Source organism: Equus asinus, chromosome 4 (genome assembly GCF_041296235.1).
Source record: "Equus asinus isolate D_3611 breed Donkey chromosome 4, EquAss-T2T_v2, whole genome shotgun sequence".
Taxonomy (NCBI): Eukaryota; Metazoa; Chordata; class Mammalia; order Perissodactyla; family Equidae; genus Equus; species Equus asinus.
In genome coordinates this window covers 113,173,143-113,198,337 of record NC_091793.1, presented here as the reverse complement: position 1 = coordinate 113,198,337, position 25,195 = coordinate 113,173,143, and the positions used below count along the sequence as shown (strand labels likewise).

Genomic DNA, 25,195 nt, shown 5'->3' with positions numbered 1-25,195 from the left:
CTGATAATTTATAGAAAAATCAAGTTTTCTTCTTTCTAAACTTTTGGGTTTTTTATTAGCTCGGTAAAGAGTTTCTTTGAATTCAGATCAGGAATTTCTTTATGAAAAATAATGAAGTAGGGATATTCCAGCTTGGGGGTGGGAGGAAGGGGGGGCAAATCCTTGTACTTCCTCATTTGTTTTCAGAGTCAAAATTAGGAGAAACTAGAAGTGCTAATGGAATTTATCCTACCAACTATATAAAAAGTGCCTAGCAAATGGTAACTACTTTCTTACTTCTCCTTCTGTTTCTTTTTCATCATCATTAACATCATCAATATTAAGATGTAGTTGCTAGGATCATAATCCTGTCATGAGGGAGGAAAAGCGTAATAGGAAAGTGATTGAACTTAGTTATCAGTTTCATAATCTTGATCAGTTAAAATAGTCAAGAGATCTATTGTCTAGGCTGGCAGAAACAGAACTGTTCTGTGCTCCAGATCCCAGTATTTGTCTCTCTGATACTGAAATTGGAAAATGATTAAATAAAATACTTGATGTCTGTAAGTTATTTTTGCATTTTAAAACAGTAGAATGTAGAATAAGGAACTTCATTTTTTGGTGGAAACTGAAATGGGTCTGGATGCTTTATCAAATGTTCAAGTTCCCCACCCCACCTCACCCCCAGCCCAGCCTGCTTCGAACAGAAAACTAAATGCAGGTTAAGTATGTTTCTGCTTCAGAGACTCATGATGCCTGGTTATTGTAGATGACAGCCTTGGTAAATGACAGTTTTGGAACGGCCATGGTGATGGTGCAATAAGCAGGAAGGAGTTCTCTCTCAGTGCTTTTCCTTCCTTAAAAATGGCCTCCTTACATTTTGGTTTTCAGACTTGAGTTCCTATGGAATAAAGAAACAGCAGAAAACAGGGATTCTCCTGTTCCTGAGGAAATAAGAATGACCTGTCAACAGTTTATCCATTATCACCGTGACCTCTGTATCCGAAACATTGTCAAGAAAAGAAGGTAAGTGAAAGTTCCAGGTAATTATATTTTAGATGATTAATTTTGGTTTGTAACAGGCTAAGTAAAGTGGTTGTGACTACATGATTGTTATTTTCAATAACACATATACATGTAAAAGTTAAAATAGTTATGAGTCAGTTTATAGTTTAAGAAAACAGCATATGTTAGAACCATATCACTTGAATTTTGTATTTTTTAAATGTCATATAACTTCCGATTTCCATATAAAATGTGAAAACTTTAGAATAAACCAAAACGTAATAGAATATTAACATTCACTTAATGTAGGCCATTAGTGCCTCTCACAAAACTCTGAGATACATTGGATTTAGAAGTGACTTTATCTTCCGTCTCCTAGTGGTATGTTATTCCATATTACTAATGATATTGTCAAGAAAATGAATTGAGGGGCCGGCCCCCGTGGCCAAGTGGTTAAGTTCGCACGTACCGCCTCAGCGGCCCAGGGTTTCACCGGTTCGCATCCTGGACGTGGACATGGCACCACTCATCAGGCCATGCTGAGGCGGTGTCCCACATGCCACAACCAGAGGCACTCACAATTAGAATATACAACTATGTACTAGGGGGCTTTGGTGAGAGAAAAAAAAAAGAATAATGAAAATGAATTGAAATTTTGTCTCAACTAATTGTACTCCTTATTTTTCACCTCAAGTCCCAATCTTCAGTTTGTGACATCGTATTTATTCTTATAGTCCTCAAGGTATGGAGTATGCAACAGAAAATGAATAAACAAATGTTATAGTGCCAATATTTTTGGTTGTCATAAAAGAGAAAAAAACAAAACATAAAGAACCAAATACTTTTATGTCTATAACTGAAAACTTATGAAAATTACCATTCAGGATGATTTACTTATACATATTATGCCACTGTATTTCATTGTAACCAGAAGATAGCCTGGTATAGCTGGTGGAAAGGGGAATCACTGAGTCCGGGGGACTAATACTAGATCGCAAATCCTGGATCTGCCACTTATTAGCTGTGTGACATTAGGCAAGTTCAGTTCTGCAAATCTTAGTTTTCCTCTTCTTTAAAATATCTGCTGTCGGGATTGTTTGAATTAGATGACAAAATCCATATGATGGGCCTAGCCCAGTTTCTGGAAATGGTAAACTGTGAAGAAAAGTTAGTTTCCCACCCTTAAAGGACGAAACACAATTATTTCAAAGTACCATCTATGGATAGTTACAACAATTTAAAATTTAATTTGCCCGGTAAATTAAAAAAGGTTAACTCCATGTTAGCTCCACCAGGCCCACTGTGATTGCCGACTGTCAGGAAGCACAGCTCTTGCCATTTGCAGGGCTGCCCGGCTGCCTTGGTCCCCGGGGGCTGAGTGGGCACTGGCTGGTGGTGGCACTGCTCTGCAGCCATGCAGCAGCACGTTCTCCGCCACTCTGCACAGCCCCGTGGGCTGTGGTTGTACCTGCCTGATCAGTCATCAGGAGGCAAATATTACTCAGTTGGCATCCGGGACAGAAGGTACTGGGCTATAAACTAAAAGTCAACAAGCAGGAAGAAGGATCAGACACAGGTTGTAATACTCAGGCTTTTGTTGAAAGTGATATTTGTAGTTGCAAAGCATAAAGTAAAGTATTATTACCAAGTAAAATACTGACATTAAAATATTGCGATTTTATGTACTTGAGAAAATTTTTCATGTATATTAACCTCTTATTATTATATGAAACTCTACTGTATATTCATTTGTGGTTAAAATTTGTCACCTGTTTCTCATTTCATCAGTTTTCATCCACTGTTTCCTGTTGTCAAGCATTTTAGATTTTACAGCTTGACCAATGCTCATGTTGTCTATTGCATATTTGTATGAAAATGTACAGAATTCATTTAATTGGTTTTTTTATATTTCTCTTTCCCTTGTTTATTTATTCATAGGCACCCCACACTTGCATTAGGACCAATTTTAATAATCAAGAAGTAGATTCATAATCAGAGTATATTTTTAAAATCTTAGATTTATAGCAAGGCAGATCTCATGTATTCTTTCCTTGCTTCCTAATGCAGCAAATTCCTGATGAATATATCCGGAATATTGTGTTGGCTGCTATGGGTATTGTGATAAGCAGAAAATATAAAGTTTGATTTGAGTAGTGTAGTAAAAATAGTCACTTCTTAAGAGCTGGTAAAAACTATTATTTAATGTTCCTGAGACATACTTATTATAACTAAGAGTATAATTTATAAAATATATAACATTCAGCTGTCTACAGAATGGATCTGATCACAGAAGGCCATCTACTATGAAAAGAATATTTCTGGGGCCGGCCCCATGGCCGAGGGGTTAAGTTTGCGTGCCCTGCTTCAGCAGCCCAGGGTTTTGCAGGTTTAGATCCTGGGTGCAGACATGGCACCGCTCATCAAGCCATGCTGAGGTGGCGTCCCACATAGCACAACCAGAAGGACCTACAACTAACATATACAACTATGTACTGGGGGGCTTTGGGGAGAAGAGCAAAAAAAAAAGAAGAAGAAGATTGGTAATAGATGTTAGCTCAGGTGCCAATCTTTAAAAAAAAAAAGAATATTTCTTTGTAGATGCATTTATATTGTCAGTCATTTTTTTGTGTGTTTCTGTTTTCATAAGCATTATTGACTTATTTCTCTCCAGTGGGTCTTTCTAGGCTCAGGTAGGTTAACAAGCCCTGTTATATTCAGAATGGTTTCATTCCTGCCACACTTTTAACTGTCATGCTGTGTTTCCCTGTCTCCTTCTGTTTTCCTTGCTTGTCCTCGATCGTGCAGTGCTGATACCAGATTTACAGAACATATGGGTGAATCATTCCTTTGACATACAGGTGTGGTGCAAAGACTTCTGCTGGGACCTTCTGTGGCTGTGACCTGGTGAACTGGCTAATTGAAGTCGGCCTCGCCTCTGACCGTGGTGAAGCTGTGATATATGGAGACAGACTGGTGCAAGGGGGAGTCATCCAACATATCACCAACGAATATGAATTTCGGGATGAGTACTTGTTTTACAGATTTCTTCAAAAGAGTCCTGAACAGAGTCCTGCTATTAATGCAAGCACCCCCCAACAGGAAAGATACCAAAAAATTGAGCCTTCATCCCCATCCCCTAACACCTAAATTATGAAGGAGACAACTCCACACGGAGTCATAGTCTAGCCCCAGATCTGTTACTTATTAGCTGTGTGACCTTGGGTAAACCACAAGCTCTCTGAGCCTCAGTTGCCTCTTCTGTAAAATTTGACAAGATGTGTTCCCACCCTGTGCTAACATTCTGTGATTTTATGTGTATGTAAAACACACAGGAAACTGACAGGAAAAAGAGAAAACCAAAACAGAATTTAAAGTTCTGATAATCAATATAATAATTACTCTAAATTATGCCAACATTTTAAAACATTGCTCCCTGCAACTGTTTGCTACAATTTCAAAATCACTATCTAATTTACTATTCCTTTAAATTGCCAAATTTGGCAGATGTACTACTGGCAGGAAATGGACCTTAAATTATGATAACTTTGCACTTATTGATAGCACCTCCTAAAAAAGAATTTTAACAGTTCTCATAAGAGGCATTCTTATTCTGTTTTTCCCATTTCCTTGACAAGTAGTGCTCATTAAAAGCTAGAAGCAGGATTTTTTTAAGGTTCATTTTGTCTTGCTTTTCTATCCAAAGTACTAATCTGTGCCATTAGGAGGGGAATAAGAACCTCCATAAATATTATTATTTCCAAAATCCATCAACAGAAGTCTAGTCTCATCTTTAACTTTTGTACTAAAAATAACAATTTGAGCAGATTCATTTAAATTTTATCAACAAAATTACTGCCATGTGATGTATCATTTCGGGTGTTTGCAGAAAGCATGACCTTGCAGAAGGAGAACTCGACTACCTGATTCCCTGCAATTAAAAAGAAGAAAAAAACTATATAGTTCAAGCCAAGATTTTAAAACTCTAAGCCTAACATCCTGCTTTTACATTTAGAATTTAATGTTTTTTAAGTGTCCATGTATAAAAATTTATATATTTGAAAATCACTAAATGTTGCCCTCAGATAAGCTTTATCTTCAGTAAATCACATGACCTTTGAACTTCCACTTAATTCTTAGGTGTCAGTGCTGGTTTAACTTATTTGAAAAATGTTTTAAGTATTTATTTATCTCATACTTTTAGTGTCTCATATGTAAAAGCCATTTAGAAAATAATGTATAGGGTTAAGTCATTGCCCTTTTAATGCAACAAATACATAATTTTTTTTAAAACCTGCATGGAAGCCTAGTGTATTTAACAAGTAAATTATGCTTTGTGTGTAGTATTAGCTTGTACCAATTTTAAGTTACGATAAGGGAATGAGGATGCTTTCAGCAGAACTGTCTTGCTGCGGCACTTTGTTTTAACGTGTCCACACTGTAACTCTCATTATGATGCTCAGAAGTCAGCATAATGCCTCGTTGCTGTACTAGGAGACCTTCCGAGTTACAGCAACAGAGACATTGATTCACATGCATGCAGGCACCTCAGACTCAAGTGGAGAGAGTGTTTCATTTGTGAACAAGTCACACTACACATGTCCTGTTATGTGCATGAAGGGAATCGGAACATCTTTTCCCATGGGAAACACTAAAAGAAAACCCTAGATCAGAATGATCTGCAGTTTCAGATAATGAAGGCTTTTAAGAGATGTTTTTAGGATTAAGAATATGGTAATTTTATCAAATGAAAAGATTTGTAACTTTTACTCCTATTGACAAAGCAAGTTTCCTCAATAAAATACCTATTTTAACTTGCCAACGTCTTGTCTTGGAATGATGTGACAATGCAGAAGCCATCCTAGAGGCCTTGTGTATATGTTTTCAGTGTTTTCTTAAATGAGTCTCCTCAGATTGTTCTGTTCTTCATGACCCTATGGGATCTGTGCACAGGCCCTTGCCTAATAATGCACTCAGCAAACACTTTTTACTAATGAGTCATAACATTGAAGTCCTTTTCACATATTGCATACTTTTTAATATGCAGGGTCACAGCTGGGAAAATTATCTGATACAATTTTGATTAAAATCTCCTTTTATACTGTCTTCAGCATGGCCAGTTGTTTGTTGTCAATGAGAAATTCCACACCTAATTTGCACTTAAATTTCAATATTTCTAGAATAAGGTTAAAAGCGTGCTTGGCATTTTAAGAATAACAATTAATGATCAGTAAGTTTCTAAAAGCAAGAAAAATGTAAAACTGTTATTCTACATGTTTGCTGTGCAGCAGAATACAGCTCTTAGTTTTCACTCCTTCATATCTTATATCATGTAAAACATTCAATTACTTGAGACCTCTGGACATAGGTAGTTAAGTGATGAGTGACGGTTAGAAACACAGTTCAGGATAAGAAATATTACCATCATTCTTCAGGAAAACACAGGATGATAAATTGCTGCAATTGGTATGATAATAAAAGCCCCAAGTAGTTAATTAATTAGAGAAAACAGTTACTCTGTAGAAGTTGTTTTTGGCAAATTTTACAAGTAGGAACTAAATTTCCAAAATTCTAGTCTACATAATTATTTCCAGGGCAAAATTTTTGGTTAAAGATTAATATATAAATTGATGTTTTCATCAAAGATAAAAACAAACTAGCCTTCTCTAAAATACTCAGTTTATTAGATTATTCCATTGGTTTATCATATAATGGTAAATAATAAACCACATCATTTAAGGGTTGACCAAAAAAAAGCCTAATTTCAGCTACTATATTTTTTACTCTTAAGAAACATGAAATTTAAGAAAACCTTAAATTTTCTAAAATATACCACAAGGCATTAGTTACGCAAGTACCAAAGCCCAGATACCACAGTGGATATATAGAGTGAAAGTCTCCCAAACTGTTTTAGAAATTAATTCACATATCCTTATAATAATCCTGTCTTTATCCAGGGAGTTACTATTCCCTTTTTGGATATGGAAAAAGGCAACAGGTTAACCTGAGACTTATCCGTGGCTACCAAGTTGGACAGATAGATTATCTAGCTAATGTTCTCAACTTTATAGGCAGAGAAGAGAACTGTGTAAATTCTTCCCGTCAGTACTTGAATGTTCATTTAACAGATATTTATTGAGCATCTAGCTTGTGCCAGACACAATGTTGAACACTGAGCGCACAACAGTGGGAACAAATATGGTTTCTATCCTCATAAAGCTTCTGTTCTACTGTCAGACAGACGTTAAACATATAATTACCCTTGTGATCAGGATCACATGTGGCTCTGAGAGTATGTGACAAGAAACTTGACCTTGTGGTTTGGGGAAAACTTCCCTGGGGACGTCATGTTTCAGCAAAACTGTAAAGGATGAAAAGAGCAACTGAGATGAAGAGGAGCACACGGAATGAATGGTGCAAGCAGAGGGTACAGCCATGATGAAGGAACTGGGAACATTCAAGGAGTTGAAAGAGCAGCAAAGTAGAAACTTAAAACACAATGGTGACAGTATAATAAGATACAGATGGAGGCACATCAGCAGGATCTTGTTAGCAGTTGTTAAGCATTAGGACTTATCTCAATAAGTCTTAAAAGAATCTTACACTCTATGACAGGAAAATGAACAACCTGATTTAAAAATGAGTAAACGATTTGAACAGATACCTCACCAAAGAAGATATACATATAGCAAATAAGCATATTAAAAGATGCTCTGTATCCTATGTCATCAGGGAAATGCAAATTAAAACAATGAGATACCCCTACACACCTATTAGAATGGCCAAAATCTAGAACACTGATACCACCAAATGCTGGCAAGGATGTGGAGCAGTAGAACTCTCATTCCTTGCTGGTGGAATGCAAAATGGTAGTCACTTTGGAAGACAGTTTGGCAGTTTCTAACAAAACTAAACATACTTCTACCATACCATTTAGCACTCATGCTTCTGAGTATTACCCAAATGAATTGAAACCTGTCTACACAAAAATCTGTACACAGATGTTTATAGCAGCTTTATTCATAATTGCCAAAACATGGATGCAACCAAGATGTCCTTCAGTAGCGGATATCAGCAACCAAGATATCCAGACAATGAAATATTAATCAGCACTAAAAAGAAATGAGCTATCAAGCCATAAAAAGACATGGAGGAACCTTAAATCCATATTACTAAGTAAGTTAAAGAGCCAATCTGAAAAGACTACATACTGTATGATTCCAACTATATGATGTTCTGGAAAAGGCAAAACTATGAAGACAATAAAAAGATCAGTGGTTGCCAGAGTTAGGGGGAGGGATGAATAGATGGAGCACAGAACATTTTTAGGGCAGTAAAACTGTTCCATACAATACTATAACAGTGGATACATGTCGTTATACATTTGTCCAAACCCATAGAGTGTACAATGAGTGAGCCCTAATGTAAACTAAGGATCTTGGGTGATAATGATGTGTCAATGTATGTTCAACAATTGTAACAAAGGTACTTCTCTGGTGTGGGATGTTGATAGTAGGGGGGCGTGGGACAGGGTACATGGGACCTCTGTACTTTCTGCTCAATTTTGCTCTAAACCTAAAACTGCTCTAAAAGATAAAGTCTACTTAAGAAAAAAAGTTTTAGGAGGGAAATTCATGGTCAGATTTAAGTTTGCAATAGATCACTCTGGCTGCAGTGACTCACGTGGATGGAGATAAAGAACAAAAACGGGTGTTGAACAGTTAACTGCAGTGGTTCCGGTGAGAGATGGTGCTAGTCTGGTCTAGGATGGAGTTGAAGGAGAAAGTGGAAACATGCTGGCCCTACAGAGAGAAATAAGATTCAAGTATGTATCCCTGGATAAATCAATGAACAGCTTACCCTTAGTTTCCTCATATCTTCAAAAAGAGAGAGAGGGGAGGTGTACGGAGGTTGGCGAAGAGTCCTCATGATTTAGGGAGAACCTATCACTGAGCCATACGAAAGGCAAACACACAATCAACTGAGTACTTGAGACAGAGATCTTTTCTTTTATAATGGCAGCCCTCTATCAGACAAGAGCAATAGCAGGCAGATTATGGTTTTTATGAGAGAACTTTAAAAAGACTAATTTCCTGGGTACTCTTTAAATATAATGATCTTCTACTTTAGTAATAATCCTAATTGCAAATGATAGTAACCAATAAATATGACAATGTAATAAAATACTTACGATGGACATTTCTAGAAACTAATAAATACAAAGTGTTATTTTGAGTCGGATTTTTCTTTTGTTTATATTTTCAACTTTGAGCCTTACTTGGTAATCTCTATGTAACTTCAACAAAGTTTTATAAACTTTGGGCAGATATTATTGCTCATTTATGATGTTCATAATACACTAATAATTCTATTTCATTGCCACCATCTTATTGCTGTTCCTGTTTTCACTGAGTGAACAGAAGTAAAAGATGAGAGAGATCTGAGACACAGAAACGGTATCGCCCAAGGTCTTGGTTCCCTTATCCCATTTCCTAATCTCCCAGACAAGCTCTTCTAAAAATATTAACATAAAAGCCGATTAAGGGGCATGGCCAAAAAAAAGGCTAGATAATTAGAGCCAAAAGCTCACTGGTCAGCCAAGTCTTGACCAAGAGCATGTTTGAGTTTAACAAAAGTGCATTTGCAGAATTAATACACTGTAATGACTTTTTGTATAAATCTAGAAAATTTTGTTTGAACTGGTTAATATTTGCCTAAAGCACAAAAAACTCAATACTTGAGATAATATTTTCCATTACTAAAGAAAAATCTACTTTGTTGTAATTGAGAAAACTATTTGAGGATACTACATAATTATAATAAACATAAATCCATGCATTATTTTAATGTTTCATGCTTTATGCAGAATTGAATATTTATTCTGATTCTAAAAAAGGTATTGTAGCTAAAAAAAAATAACACAAGTTGGTACCTGAAGTAACACCTGGCTATCCCACGATAAATGTGTCCAATTTCAATGTTATTTTCTTTCTCAGTATTTCAGCAAGGTTATATATAGTTTTAATAGTCAAACTATCATTTGAATGCTATTTAAAAATAATCAGATCTGCTCCAAATAGGTTTATATCATTTACCAAGATGATACATTCTGGGGCCAGCCCCATGGCCAAGTGGTTAAGTTCATGTGCTCTGTTTTGGCGGCCCGGGATTCGCCAGTTCGGATCCTGGGCATGGAACTATGCACCACTCATCAAGCCATGCTGCAGTGGCATCCCACAGAGAAGAACCAGAATGACTTACAACTAGGAAATACAACTATGTACTGGCGCTTTGGGGAGGAAAAAAAAGAAGATTGGCAACAGATGTTAGCTCAGGGCCAATCTCTCCTCACCAAAAAAAAAAAGACAGATTCTGACTTTGAGGAAAACTGCTGACCATTTATATGATCTAAGAACTAATATTTGACTTATAAATTCTAATCTCATCTTTTGTACACTGAGGAAAGAGATTAACAATTTTATCCACATCAAGATGCTTGTTTTGCAGGACTGATTCCATCTCTTTGAATAGTTCTTTCTCCAGTTTCTTCATGTTGTCCAACATTGTTCTGGCTTTTTCCTGAACAATTCAAAAATAAAAATAAATAAGCACACACTCACACACACAAGTCTAATGCAAATTCCAACCCACCTCTGCAGACAAGGTTTGTCCACTCTGGTTTCTACTTCTGATTTGCCTCGCCTCCTCCTATTCCTCAGATATAGAAGGAAAGAAATTCTTTGGGAAAATCATTGTTCCAGATTGAATTAATGTATTAACCCAAAACTATTAGTTATTTTAGTAGAAAAAACAAGAATAGTTATGTAGGATTAGTCCATAAGCAAGAAACCTAAAAGACAAATAACGAGGCAATTGAAAATCTGGTATTAATTGTATATGGGGAGGGTTACTGAAAATTGAGGCTGAGATAGGTTTATAAATTTGAGTCTTCTATATTTAAAACCAATATTATCAGATAAAACAAAGGAAACAGAAGAGTAATATTCAAGGGAAAGAGCAACTAAAAGAAAAGACATTTTTTCTATGATTCCCCTTGTTTCAAGAAGGGAGCCAAAAGGTCATAACTCTTGGGGCTGGCCTGGTGGTGTGGTGGTTAAGTTCATGTGCTCCACTTTGGTGACCCAGGGTTCGCAGGTTCAGATCCTGGGCGCAGACCTACACACTGCTCATCAAGCCATGCTGTGGTGGCATCCCACATACAAAATAGAGGAAGATTGGCACAGACATTAGCTCAGCAACAATTTTCCTCAAACAAAAAGAGGAAGATTGGCAACGGATATTAGCTCAGGGCCAATCTTCCTCACCAAATAAATACATAAATAAGTTATGACTTTTACAGAAAGGAGTAATTTTGAAGTTATTGATAAATTACCATGATCAGTTATAGGTAGGTACTGAGAGAAAAAGTATATAAGAAAGTTACCAGAAAGTGAGCATAATTTTTAAAATTTGAACCACTATGGGGCAGACCTCCACAAAACAAAGATTCGTAACCTTAACATGGACTTCAATATGAAATTGTATGCATTCTTTTCTGAAGAAACACTGCATTTCATATCGGTGGAGAAAAAAATGGATTTTTGTCTATAAATGGTATTGGAATAATTGGTCACCTCTTTGGAAAACAGAGTTAGAATCCCTACTTCATGACATACACAAAAGTAAATTCCAGATGAATTAAAGAACTAAATATTTTTTCAAACACACACATACATACTGGAAGAAAATACAGAAGTTACATTTACTTTGAGGTGAGGCAGGCCTTCTGAAGCATGAAATCAAGATGCCTTAAAGAAAAGACTACCAAATGTAACTGACAATTTAAAATTTTTGTCTGACAAAAAAGTTTAACAATAAACTGAGATTAAAAACTTGCAGTATAACAAAGAGTTAATAATATTCACATACTTTTGCCTCTTTGAGGCAAAAAAGAAAAACAGCCAAGAATCAATTGAAAATAGGCTAAGGAAAAGAATAGGCAAGTCATTTAAAGGGAAATACTGGGCCGGCCTGGTGGCGCAGCAGTTAAGTTCACACGTTCTGCTTCTCGGCGGCCCGGGGTTCACCAGTTTGGATCCCAGGTGCAGACATGGCACTGCTTCACAAAAGCCATGCTGTGGCAGGCGTCCCACATATAAAAGTAGAGGAAGATGGGCACAGATGTTAGCTCAGGGCCAGTCTTCCTCAGCAAAAAGAGGAGGATTGGCAGTAGTTAGCTCAGGGCTAATCTTCCTCAAAAAAAAAAAACAAAATAAAAAATAAAGGGAAATACTAATGGCCAATAAACATATGAGAAGATTTTCAACCTTATTAGTAATCAAGAAATGTAAATTAAAACTACCAGTAGGATGATGATTGGATAAAGAAGATATGGTGTGTATATATATATACACACACACACATACACACTCACAATGGACTACTCCTCAGCCATAAAAAGAGACAAAATCATCCCATTTGCAACAACATGGATGGACCTTGAGGGTATTATGTTAAGCAAAATAAGCCAGACAGAGAAAGACAAACACCGTATGATTTCATTCCTGTGTGGAAGATAAACAAACACATGGACAAAGAGAACAGATTAATGGTTACCAGAGGGGAAGGGGGTTGAGGGGTGGGCATAAGGGGTAAAGGGGCACATTTATACGGCCACTGACAAATAATAACCTATAAATGAAGTTTCACAATGTTGTAAACTATTATGACCTCAATAAAAAAAATAATCCCTGCCCTCATGGGGCTTATACCCTGGTGAGGGGAAACAGAATGAAAACAAGTTAAGAAGTTAAATACATAGAATATTGTGCGTTGAAAAGTTCTGTGAAGAAAAATAAAGCAGGGTAGGTTGGAATTGGTTCCTATTAGTTGGAGAATATGCAAAATATATATAGACAGTCATTTTTCCATTCAAAACTCCCCGATGTATGAAAGCCACCTTTCGAATAAATACTCAATTATTTGGAAAAAAATAAACTACCAGTAGGATTGACTCTCCTAAGACATAAAAGTAGTTATTTACAGAGCCAGGACTAGAAGCCCAGCTCTTTGACACTTCTTCCCTCAAATTCTGTTGTCTTTCTACTACTTTATGTTGTCAATCAACATTTAATGCCTATTAAATAAAGCCTAAAATAGTAACAGCTTTTAAATTTTTCTTCCAATAGTACTTTGAAAATGTGAATCGGCAATTTAATTTCATTTAACATACATTTAATAAGTCTACAAAACCAACCTCCCAGAAACGATATTGAGGGGGAAAGGAGCTGCGAGTTCTGGAGAACTATCATAAGCAATGCAGGCAGTGTGGAGGCCGCCCAGGGAGGCGCGAGGGGGTCCCTCCAGAGCAGACACTCTTGGAACACATCACTCAAGAACTTGAGCAAATGTGAGAAGAACCAGAGGGCTCATCATTTTTCACAGCGCTCTGCTGAATTTGGAGGATAAACCAAGCCCAAGGAGTGAATGACACCTCTGACCCGGTGGATTGGGCCCTTGTCAGTACACTTAATGGACGCTAAGAACAAGACGCTTGCCTCTCCATGCCACCAGGCTAAAAAAAGCGTTTACACTGTAGGTCAAAGGTGAAAACAAACTGGTCCCAGATAAAGCAGGAGTAGTGTCAAGAATTCATAGCAAATAGGAGCTTTAAGCATGAGCAAGATGAGGGGAATGGCATGGCAACTATCTCAACAGACTACAGACAAAAGTAAATAAATAATTACCTGGAGAAAACTCACTTAATTCAGTTAACATAGAAAGAATGTAAAGGTATAGACCTTGATGAAGTAAAAGGAGCTACGGGCAATAAAAATCAGGAACTGATAGCAACAGGTGAGAAAAGGTAGGAAACGGCCAATCTTTTCCTGCATTGCAGGGAATCAATGGATGGTGCTGCAGAAAGCCTTTGGGTAGCCTTCCATTTCCTTCCAATCTATTGTTTTTCTTCTGGCTCAGAGAGGGAAGAGGGTGGGAGGGCTGAAGAGGTATGGGTATTATAAAATTATTTGTCCATCCATCTATCTATCTATCTGCTTATTTCTGGAGATGAGATTTGGGGTGATGTTAACCTTCTATAATGCTTACATTTTAAAATAATAAGCACTTATCATTTTTTTAAAAATCCAACTCCTTAGTTATTATTAAGTCCATGGGGTGTTAAGTCACTTTCAATTAAAATTCTTCTGAGGCTGTATGATTTAGAACATTATGTAACAGACCAGGTTTTGTAATTTTTAGTGTGACATATATACTAAGCAAGCTGGTTGAACTCTCCAAGTCTCAGATTCCTTATCAGTGAAGGGGGGATAATAACACTGACCTCATAGAGTGGTCGTGAAGATACAATGAAGTATTCCATGGAACAGTCCCACGGTGCTTGGTGTGTAATAAGTGCTCAATAAATGTTAGCTATTGATATTATATTAAATACGCTTCATTTCTCTAAAAGATTCATTACACATTCTTACCATTATTTTTAACCAAAAATAAAAAATAACACAGTTCTATAGTCTAAGTATCTAAACTATTTTTAAACTTATTTTTATACAAAGAGAGGAAAAAAAGCTGAAATTCCAAAGTTCAAAATATGGGTTGAATCATATTTTAAACTATTCTTAATGATAAAACAGAGAATATAATCTAATCATACCTCATTATTATCTACTGCTCCCAATGCCTGTTGATGTTTTTGGTAGAGTGGGTGTCTTCTGTCAGGCTTACTCTTAAAATGTGGCTTCTTTTTAATTGGATCTTCAAGTTCAAATGTTGGTGAACTGGTGTCCAATAGTTGTGAAATATTCGGTACAAATATGAAAGGCTTAAAAACAGACCTAGAAGAAAAAGTCTTTATTAAATTGGCATGTGGGGATACAAATAAATATTCAGCATTATTCTAAATCTTCTAAGATTACCTCTAGTAGAAGATTCGATTAAGTTGTTACACACTGATTTGTTCCATCATACAAGTTATACCCATGCCTGTCTTCCCTGCTACCCTGGGATCTCCTTTGGGGCAGGGGGCCATGCTTTATTTAGCCTTATGATTCCCATGGACCTAACAAAGGGCCTGGCGTATAAACAGTGTCAAGTGAAATTATTCTGTAAACTCCACACTTGGAAGGTAAGAACAATCTTCAATGTTACAGATTGAGGATTAGGATTTGAGATGAAAATCAGCAGCAGTATTAATAAAGGGGACACAAATTTCATTTCATTTTCTTGAAAAATCTTTAATATGAAAGACTACAACGCCAAGAGGTAATGAATATAAGACCATTTCTAAAGGTAATGTGCAATAAGTTTTGTAAGAGATATGAATGCCTTAAATCAAGATAGTCTATATGAATCCTACTTAAGATATAACTTGAAGTATTAATGTTTTAAGTTTTACCTGTATGTATTTTCTAGAAATGAGTGCATGCGTAACGATCTAAATCCAGCGCAACTACATCATTTAACCTTTTCACTAACTGTTATTAATCATGTCATACTGTAGTACTGAAATCTGCATAAGAAAACCTATCTACTTTCTTTCCTTGATAATGTTCAATATATTCGGAGAAAGAGGGAGTAGGGATAATGGCATACAAGAAACTATTAACATTTTCGTCCCACAAAAATGAGAATTGTGATGGCAGTTATGCACATATGGAAATGGCTGATTAAAACCTGAACAGAAATTGCATCCACAAATTATTGTGGTTATTTGTGTAACAAAAATTTAGCCTGACAAAAATCATCAACAGACTAATGATTCTGTGCTACCCCCGACTCCTTACTGGTTTATAGTATTTTGTGACTTCACCTCTCAGGATCAGGAGTCCCTGTAAAGAAGTGAATGCAGGGAAGGCTGGAGTCTTGAGGTAAAATAGAAACCATGCTTGCAGTAGTCAGGAATGCTCCCTCCATATTAATGCCACTTGGTTTATCTCGGAGAATTTCCATCATTGTTTCAAAAGTTATGTTTCCTAGGGAAATAATTTGAAAAACCATCAAATACATATGAATTTGCAGGTCAGTATCCTGCAATTATGAACTGCCTTCTCTACTGATAATACATAACATAAGATATTGGTCTAGGTATAAATTAAATAAGAGATTGACTATAAACAAACCTCGTATCATAACTGTAATTAGACTCAGTCCACTGTCGCAGGGAAGATATTTTTTTGAAATACAAAATATACAAAGTCTCAAAACCATTATAACATAAAGGTAAAATCTCTGTAACTTCCTAAGAGGAAAGAATCAATAATGCAAAAATATACTCAATCTCGTTGCCCTTACAAAATTTTTTAAGGTGTATTTAGTTAGCAATGAACTGATGATTTCAATAACTATTATCTGAGTCTATCCGCTCTGGAAACCAAATATTTAGAAAATATTGTGCTTAGTTTCCAATATTATACAAGATGCTCTTTACAGAATAACAAATTATTTTTCCTGTAATAATTTCTGTGTCTGAAATTAATACTCTTTTATGAATGTAAATTGTAACCTGCGTGGGAATGAAGGAGACGAAATAGACTATTGGTTAATGGAATTTGTAAGTGCACAGTTCTGCTGGACTACTTTAGAAGTTTAAATGTCCATTGTGTGATGAAAATAGATGATCTTATACTCTGCTTTCTGCTTCCAAGTGTAAAGTTTGATAGTTTAAGATTTTTTTGAGAAAAATAGAAAAAAATCTATTTTCTCTCTTTAGCAAACACAATATGTCCATGGTTACAGAGAGCATCAGAATTCCATATTTGGAAGGCATTTCCACCAGAAAATTTCAAAAGTCAATCATGCCTTTAGACAGCTCTGCTCCTTGCTGTGCATATCTGTAGTCAAAGATATGGCTCGAGATCTAACTACCTTGTGACAAGATGAATAATCTCACCCCTACACAATGCAGTCTTCCAAAAGTAGCCAAAACATCTTCTCACATGTCATAATTCTCTTCTCCAAAATCTATGATTCTCAATTCCTCCTGAATCAAATTAAAACTCCTTCAAATTAAAACTTACTACAAAGCTTAACTGAAATAACCTTTTCCTCTCCATCTATAAGCTTTCCTGATCTTTTGTCTATATTGGTCCTATCTCTGCCATTAGATTATAAGTTCTCTAAGTATAGGAATGGAGTTTTTCTCTGTTTAGTTCTCTTCATTCAACAAATATTTATTGAGCACCTGTTAAATGCCTATCCTAGGCAATGGAGAGATAGGTAGATAGACAGATATTGATAGATAAAGACATAGATATATAGATATGTGAATGTAAAGAAGTGAAAGTCCCATGACCCAATTTCAACTGAGGTAACCACAGTTACCAATTCAAAAAGAGTTTCAGAATAGGTTTAAAAGCTTTCCTTTGAATAAATACAAGAAATTCTCATTATTGTAAGAAAATTGGTACCAGAAAACTGCCACTTAAAGTAACACATATAAAATGGGAATCAAAGTTTCATAGTAAATAGTGGAGGAAAAGGATTGATTGAGTCTTTAAAGTGAAATAAAAATATTACAAAAATAAATTTATATAAGCTTATAGTTAAAATTTAGTTTAAAATTTTAATATACTAACTCTGAGAACAAAGAATGAATCAAGTGTAATTTTTCCAACAAAATGGTAAGACAATGCAACTTTGATTATTGCAGCATGATCAAAAAATAATTTCTGCAAAAATATTTGAAGACTTCATCAAGTTTCTCAGGCCCCTCTCTCGATTCGAATTCAAATCATTTTCTTTGGAAGCACTTAGTCATGTTATTGTCCTCAATTTTTCCTTCAGTTGTTAATAGGTCTAACTCTCTGCCCATTTTTATTTGTCAATGGCTTTGTATGTGACTTAAGCAATTATCCAACATTACTGTCACTGACTTCTTGAAATCTTACATCTTTTACACAACTTCCAGTTTGTATTTTTTTCATTGTGTTGTTGAACATTTAATAATCATTAAGAGACTGATCAACAAAAATGCTGACAGCAAAGTAGAGGAGAAAGATAATGTTAAATTGGGAAAGATGTCTGCATGAGGACTAATTTTATAAAGAGACAGTTCATCAGTGATTATCCTTACGTTTAAGACCACTTTTGCTTCTCAATACAACCTTTGGAACTTTGAGGCATTGGACTGAAAATTTAGATAAAACAGACATCCCTCCTACTATCCATCACAGCTTTCTGCAATGTTTGCTTCATTAACCAGCTGATATATGACTAAAATCAGGTCATTTTTTTAGAACATACTTACATTTCCCCATTTTCTTCTATAGCCTCCTAATTTTATACGCTTGCAAAAAGTTTATATTTCTAAAAGTATAATTCTACTAGAAAATTAAAATAGGACTACTGACATATAATTACCTACTTGAAAAACTCAAGAGAATAGATTTTAAAACTACAAAAACAATAAAGTATCAGTGAGGTGTCCCATTAAATAGAAGAAAACACTCAACAGTTTTCTTATAGATCCAAAACAACCAATTGTAAATAAAATAGACAAATATCCCATCACATTACCAGCAAAAAATATAAAATATCTAGAGAAAAACTTAAAAGTCAATGTGGAAATCAGTAATCTAAGCTTCCACCTTAACAAACCAGAAGAGCAAAATAAGCCCAAAGGAAGCAGAAGGAAGGCAATAATAAAGACAAGAGCAGAAACCAATGAAATCGAAAGCAGAGAAAAAAGAGAGAAAAATCAATGAAACAAAGGCTGGTTCTTTGAAAAGATCAATAAAACTGACAAACCTCTAGCTAGACTGACAAAAAAAGAAGACACAAATTCCAAAAATACCAACATCAGGAATGAAACAGGGGTATCATGACAGATCCTGCAGACATTAAAAACTCAATAAGGGAACACTACAACCAACTCTATACACATAAATTGGCAACCTAGAAGAAATGGATCAATTCTTTGAAAAGCACATACTACCAAAACTCACTCAATATGAAATAGATAATTTGAATAGCCCTATAACTCTTAAAGAAATTGAATTTGTAGTTTAAAAATTCCCAGAAAAGAAATACCCAGGCCCAGACGGTTTCACTGCTGAATTCCATCAAATGTTTAAGGAAGAATTAACTCCAATTCTACACAATCTCCTCCAGAAAATAAAAAAGGAAAAGACACTTCCTGACTCATTTTACAAGGCAAATATTACCCCGATCTCAAAACCAAAGACAGTACAAACAAAACACAGACCAATATCTCTCATGAATATAAATGCAAAAACCCTCAACAAAATATTAGCAAATAGAACCCAGCAAGGTATAAAAAGAATTATACACCAGGACCAAGCTGGGTTTATTCCAGGGATGCCAGACTAGTTCAATATTAGAAAACAAATATAGTCTACCATATTAACAGGCCAAAAAAAAGAATCATATCAATTGACACAGAAAAGGCCATTTGATGAATTTCAACATCTATTCTTGATAAAAACTCTCAGCAAACAAGGAATAGAGGGGAACTTCTTCAACTTGATAAAGCTACAGTGAACACTATACTTAACGGTAAAAGACTAAATGCTTTCCCCTAAGACTAGGAACAAGGCAAGGACATCTGCACTCACCATTTGTGTGTGTGTGTGTGTGTGTGAGGATGATTGGCCTTAAGCTAAGATCTGTTGCCAATCTTCCTCTTTTTGCTTGAGGAAGATTGTCGCTGAGCTAACATCTTTGCCAATCTTCCTCCATTTTATGCGGCCCCTGCTCTCACTATACTTATTCAAAATAATACTGGAAGTCCTAGCCAGCACAATACTGCTGGAAAAGGAAATAAAAAACATATAGATTGGAAAGGAACAACTAAAACTGTCCCTATTTGCAGGTGACATGATAACCTATATAGAAAATCCCAAGGAATCTACCAAAAAAAACTCCTAGAACTAATTAGTTTAGCAAGGTCATAGAATAGAAGATCAACATATGAAGAAATAATTGAAACAATCTGAAATTTTGAAAAAAAAGTTCTCATTGAGGAATAATTTATTCTCTATAGAAGAGAAATTGAGAGACTGCTGTCTTCTTTTTGTTTGCTTGTTTGTTTTTAAAGATTGGCACCTGAGCTAACATCTGTTGCCAATCTTTCTTTTTCCCCCTACTTCTTCTCCCCAAAGCCCCCCATTACATAGTTGTATATTTTAGTTGTGGGTCCTTCTAGCTGTGGCAGGTAGGATGCCGCCTCACCGTGGCTTGACGAGCGGTGCCATGTCTGCACCCAGGATCCAAACTGGCGAAACCCTGGGCCACTGAAGCAGAGCGCGCGAACTTAACCACTCGGCTACAGGGCCGGCCCCAAGACATTGTTGTCTTGTTTAGGTTGAGATTGCAAATATTGTAGGTCCAACTTCCCTTCTGGAATCTACTCTAAAGAAATAATCTTGAAATGCAGAAAAATCTCAATGAATATAGATGTTCACTGCAACATGATTTACAGTGGTAAAAGACTGGAAACAATCGAATAGTGAACAATACCATTGTTACTTGCATGTGTCTTTCCCACACTAGTCACTATGTTCCTGAAGGTCAGAGACTCTATCAATCATGTCTGCTGCTATGTAGCTCCATGCCTAACACAGAGCAAGTGCTCACAGAAGATTTCTTTAACAAAAAAAAAGTCATTATGGAAAACCTAGATAAATAAAACTAGAAAAGTCTACTCAGGAACACAAAAGAAAATTTCAATAAATGGACAACTATATCTTGTTCTTGAATAGGAAGGCTATTAGATGTCCATTCTTCCCCTAAAATAATCTATAATTTTAATTTAATTCCAGTCAAACCTCAAAAAGATTTTTTGGGGAGAAGCTCAAAAATTATTATAAAATTCATTTGAAACTAATGAACATTCAAAGATTGCCAGGAAAATTCTGAAAAAGCAGAGTAATGAGGAGTTCCTTGTCCTACCACATTAAAAAAAAAACATTATAAATTCACTAATATCGTTCTTTGGCTCATAAAACAAGTATTGAGCCCTTACTATGTACATTTACATTATTCTCAGTAAAACTGGACAAATACAGTAGTCTAATTTACACCTGGGTTTACTTAGGAGTTTAATATTTGATAAAGTTGGTTGGCATTTCAAATCAGTAGGGAAAAGATAATTTAATGTGGTGCTGGGATCACTGACTAATCATTTGAGGGGTGGGGAAAAAGCTGGAATCCTAATTCATACTTTATTTTAGAAAAATTTCAGAAGAATTATAATTTCAATTTACAAAATAAAACTATAATGTAAGATGTAGTTAACCATTTCTGTTACAGTCAAAATAACCTTTCTAAAAGTACTGTATAAATTCTAGAAACCATGTAAGTTCCATATGAGACAAAATCAACCATTTTATTATTAGTTTTCTATTTATTCCAGCTATTCTTTTTCCCTTTTTCTCCTTTCTTGCCCTCTTTTGAATTGTTCAAGTATTTATTATTCTACTTTTCCCATTAGCTTATTACTTATGGATTCTTTTATTATTTTACTAGTCTCTCCTGACCTATTACAGTCTGCTTTATACTAGTTCTTTACCACTTAGTTAACACAGGGACCTTATAACGCTTTAACTCCATTACTGGTCCCGTCTTTTGTGCTATTCCCATACATTTAATTCTTCTGTGTTCCTCTGGGTCTTCTGAGAAGCAGATGCCACAACATGGGATTAAATGTACAAGGATTATATTAGAGAAAATGCCTGTGAGAGAAAATGGGGAGGGAGCCAGACTGTGACATAAGTCTGAACTTGGGTTTGGTAGAGAGGGAAGAAAGGTTGGGTGGAAACGTCATAGACTGCCACACCATCTAAGGAAGCCTGGCAAAGCCGTCAGGGAGTCCTTGAGCCAAAATCAGCCATCAGAGGAGTCCCACACATCCCAGGAAGGAGACTGCCTTAGTCTCTCTGCCACTTTCAGTCCTTGGCCAGGAGCAGCCTGTAGGAAGAGTAGTCTTGGTACCATGAAATCAATGCACAACAGTTTTGAACAACGCAGTTATGCCCAGTGGTCATAAACTTATTATTATTTTAAACAGTCAATATTCATTTAGTTTTACCCATGTATTTACTGTTTCCGTTTCTCTTCATTTACTCCCGCTTACCTTCTTTCTATCTGGGGTCATTTTTCCTGCCTGAAGAATGCCCCCCTAGTGCAAACTGGCTAGTGATGAATTCTCTGTTTCATTTCAACTTCATTTTGGGAGGATATTTTCACCGGATATAGAATTCTAAATAGGTAGTTATTATTTTTCTCCATCACTTTAAAGGTGTCATTTTACATTCTTCTGGATTCTCTCTCTTCTGTTGAAAAGTTAACTGTCAGTATTATATTTGTTACTTTGAAGATAATACATATTTTTTCTCTGACTGTTTTTAAGCTTGCCTCTCCTTTTTTCCCTTCAACAATCACACTAGGATGTACCCAGGTGAGGTTTCTTTCCATTTATCCTTCTTGGGATTTGTAGAGGCTCTTGAAGCTGTGGCTGGATGACTTTAATTAGTTAGGGGAAATTCTTGGCCAGTATCTCTTCAAATATTGCTTTTGCCCCTCCATATTCTCTCTCTCTTTTCCTGCTGGGACTACATACATGTGAAACCTTTTCACCAAGTCCCATATGCCTCTCACGCTCTTGCCTATATTTCTATATTTTCCAAACTTTTATCTCTCTGTTTCAATCAGGATATTTTCTTTGGTTTTTTAGCTTTTTTTTTTTTTTTTGAGGAAGATTAGCCCTGAGCTAACCTCTGCTGCCAATCCTCCTCTTTTTGCTGAGGAAGGCTGGCCCTGAGCTAACATCCATGCCCATCTTCCTTTACTTTATATGTGGGACACCTGCCACAGCATGGCTTGACAAGCAGTGCCTAGCTCCGCACCTGGGATCGGAACCGGCAAACCCCGAGCTGCCAAAGCAGAGCACGTGAATTTAACCACTGCACCACTGGGCCGGCCCCATGATATTGTCTACTGATCTTCCACTTCACTAATTTCTGTCTTCTGCTATGTCCAATCTGTTGTTAAACCAATATATTAAATTCTTAATTTCACTTATTATAACTTTACAGTTCTATTATTTCCATCTGGTTCTATTTTATAGATTCCTGTTCTCTGATGAAATTCTCCATCATTTCACCTAATTTTCTTAAACATACTAATTTGAGAGTCTGTGTCTGATCAAGCTAACACGTGGGTAACTGGTGGGTCAGTTTCTACTATTTCCTCTTGGTTTTCAGTCATTTGGTCCTGTTTCTTGGCATGTCTGATCATTTTTTATTGAATGTTAGACACTGCAGATGAAAATTTACAGAAGCTCTGCATGATATTTTCCCTCCACAGAGTTCTTAATTTCCTTCTGACAAACAGATAGAATATAGGTAGACTACCTATTGATCCAGTTGAGACTGGTCTATTTTCTGTTTGTTCTTACTCCTAAAGTGTAGACTTTCTGGGGTCTCATGAAAGCCTGGGGTATTTCCCAGGTCCCTTCTTCTTGGCTGGCCATCAAATCCACTTTTGTCCCTAAGGCCTTATGAGACTGAGAAAACCTCTACTTAGCTTTTTAGACTCTTAGCAGCTACTTTCTGCTTGATCTCTCCGTGTCTCAACCTACATATGTGCTGCTTAGAAGTCAACAATTGCTTTACAGAGAAATTGTGACACTGACGGTCCCGCTCTTCTCAAAGTTTAGTCAGTCTTTTACCAATCTCCTGGATCCAGGTCCCTCATGTCTTAACTGTTTTGGCTGTTCACCCAGGCCTTCAAACAGTGGGTTTTATTTCTCCAGCTTTTTTTTTTCTTCTAGTTGTGTCATGTGGGATGCCGCCTCAACGTGGCCTGACGAGCAGTGCCATGTCCACGCCAAGGATCCGAACCGGCGAAACCCTGGGCCGCCGCAGCAGAGCACCCAGACTTCTCCATTCGGCCACGGGGCCAGCCCCTTTCTCCAGCTTTTATAGTTATTCTTGGGAGAGGTTAGCCTTATACTAGCTACTCTTCATAACCAGAAGCAGAAATCCAGCTGTGTGCTTGTAATCACTCCACTACTATGCCTCACATTTATGAAATACATCAGTCACTTTTTATCCTCAAGTCCTATCGATTCCTTAATGACAGTAATGAACATGGTAGACCCACACTGTAACAAGTACAGTTAAAAGAAAATAAAACAAAACATACAGTTCCTGCCATTTTCAGATAGTTTCTACGGAAATGTTTATTATTACATTAAAATTAGTTCTAAAGAAACGAATAACTTTCATTTAACATAGTTGGTTGACCACAGTTATTTGTTTCCTCTCTCCCAAAACCCTATTATCATAACAGTAAAGGAATAAAAAATGAAATAACTCAAACACAAAGAAAGCATGAAAAGCAAGATTTTCCCACCATTCTCACAACATATGGGAATAATTAAAAGAAAAAAGCTTACAAGTCTATACCCAAATTGTTTTGCAACATTTTAAATTAAAATAAAATGGACTTCCATATAAAATAATTTAATGTTCCACCCTCAGTTAATCATGCAAGCACCAACTGTTTTATGCTAATAGCAAATTTTTAGTTTCTCCATAGTATACTATGACTTCAAATTCAAGAAAAACAATTTATAGTTAACTTGTTACAGAAGCAATATCTTTCTGTTATTTTGAAGAAATGCAGGAAGGAAAAAAAAGGATGTACCTGAAAACAGCCCTTAATATTAAAACTAAATAAAGCAAAAGCCTACTATCTGCACCTAGCTATCAGACACACAGCCTCTGCACCTAGCAAGATTTTAAAATGATTCAAATCTAAATTCCTATAAATGGCAAGTTTTAATGAAAATAGTGTCAGAACCATAACACTGCAATAATACAGGTATTATGAAAATGTTTTCTGTATTCAAAACCTACAATTCTCAAAATGAAAGGAGGATTTACATGATCACTTGAGTAGGATAGCTGTAGGTAATCCACTAGCAAGCACTGAATAAGTACCGAGACTACGGTGGCAGGGTTCACTAAGATGAATGCAAAACACAGGGTGCAATTTCACTGCAATTTAAACTAGTTATTTAAAATACATGAGTGAATATAGATACAATTTGGATATATATGCAACACACTTAATAGCTATCAGGTAGGGATAGTTGGAAAGAGGAAAAGTAGGCTCTTCCATCTAGAAAAATCACGGGAAAAATTAACCATAATATACTAGCAGACAATTTTCT

At 36.1% G+C, this 25,195-nt stretch overlaps 2 protein-coding genes across 7 annotated transcripts in view; one reads left to right on the top strand and one right to left on the bottom strand.

Annotated features, from left to right (window-relative positions):
- GPR155 (G protein-coupled receptor 155) overlaps positions 1-5,803 on the top strand; it is a 41,234-nt gene extending 35,431 nt beyond the window's left edge. For 3 of the 4 annotated variants that reach the window (XM_044768689.2, XM_014851637.3, XM_014851638.3), the window contains 2 exons: positions 871-1,005; positions 3,843-5,803. In XM_044768689.2, coding sequence (XP_044624624.2) covers positions 871-1,005; positions 3,843-4,131 — 424 coding nt within the window. In that variant the 3' untranslated portion in view covers positions 4,132-5,803. Of the gene's footprint in view, positions 1-870; positions 1,006-3,789 lie in introns of all 4 variants that reach the window. The other variant, XM_014851640.3, reaches the window with a different exon arrangement.
- Positions 5,804-7,981: 2,178 nt separating this feature from the next.
- Positions 7,982-25,195, bottom strand: part of SCRN3 (secernin 3) — a 36,543-nt gene continuing 19,329 nt past the window's right edge. For all 3 annotated transcript variants that reach the window (XM_014851644.3, XM_014851641.3, XM_044768691.2), the window contains exons 6-8: positions 15,809-15,971; positions 14,654-14,834; positions 7,982-10,560 (exon numbers count right to left, since the gene is read on the bottom strand). In XM_014851644.3, the coding sequence (XP_014707130.2) occupies positions 10,390-10,560; positions 14,654-14,834; positions 15,809-15,971 (515 nt within the window). In that variant the 3' untranslated portion in view covers positions 7,982-10,389. The remainder of the gene's footprint in view (positions 10,561-14,653; positions 14,835-15,808; positions 15,972-25,195) is intronic.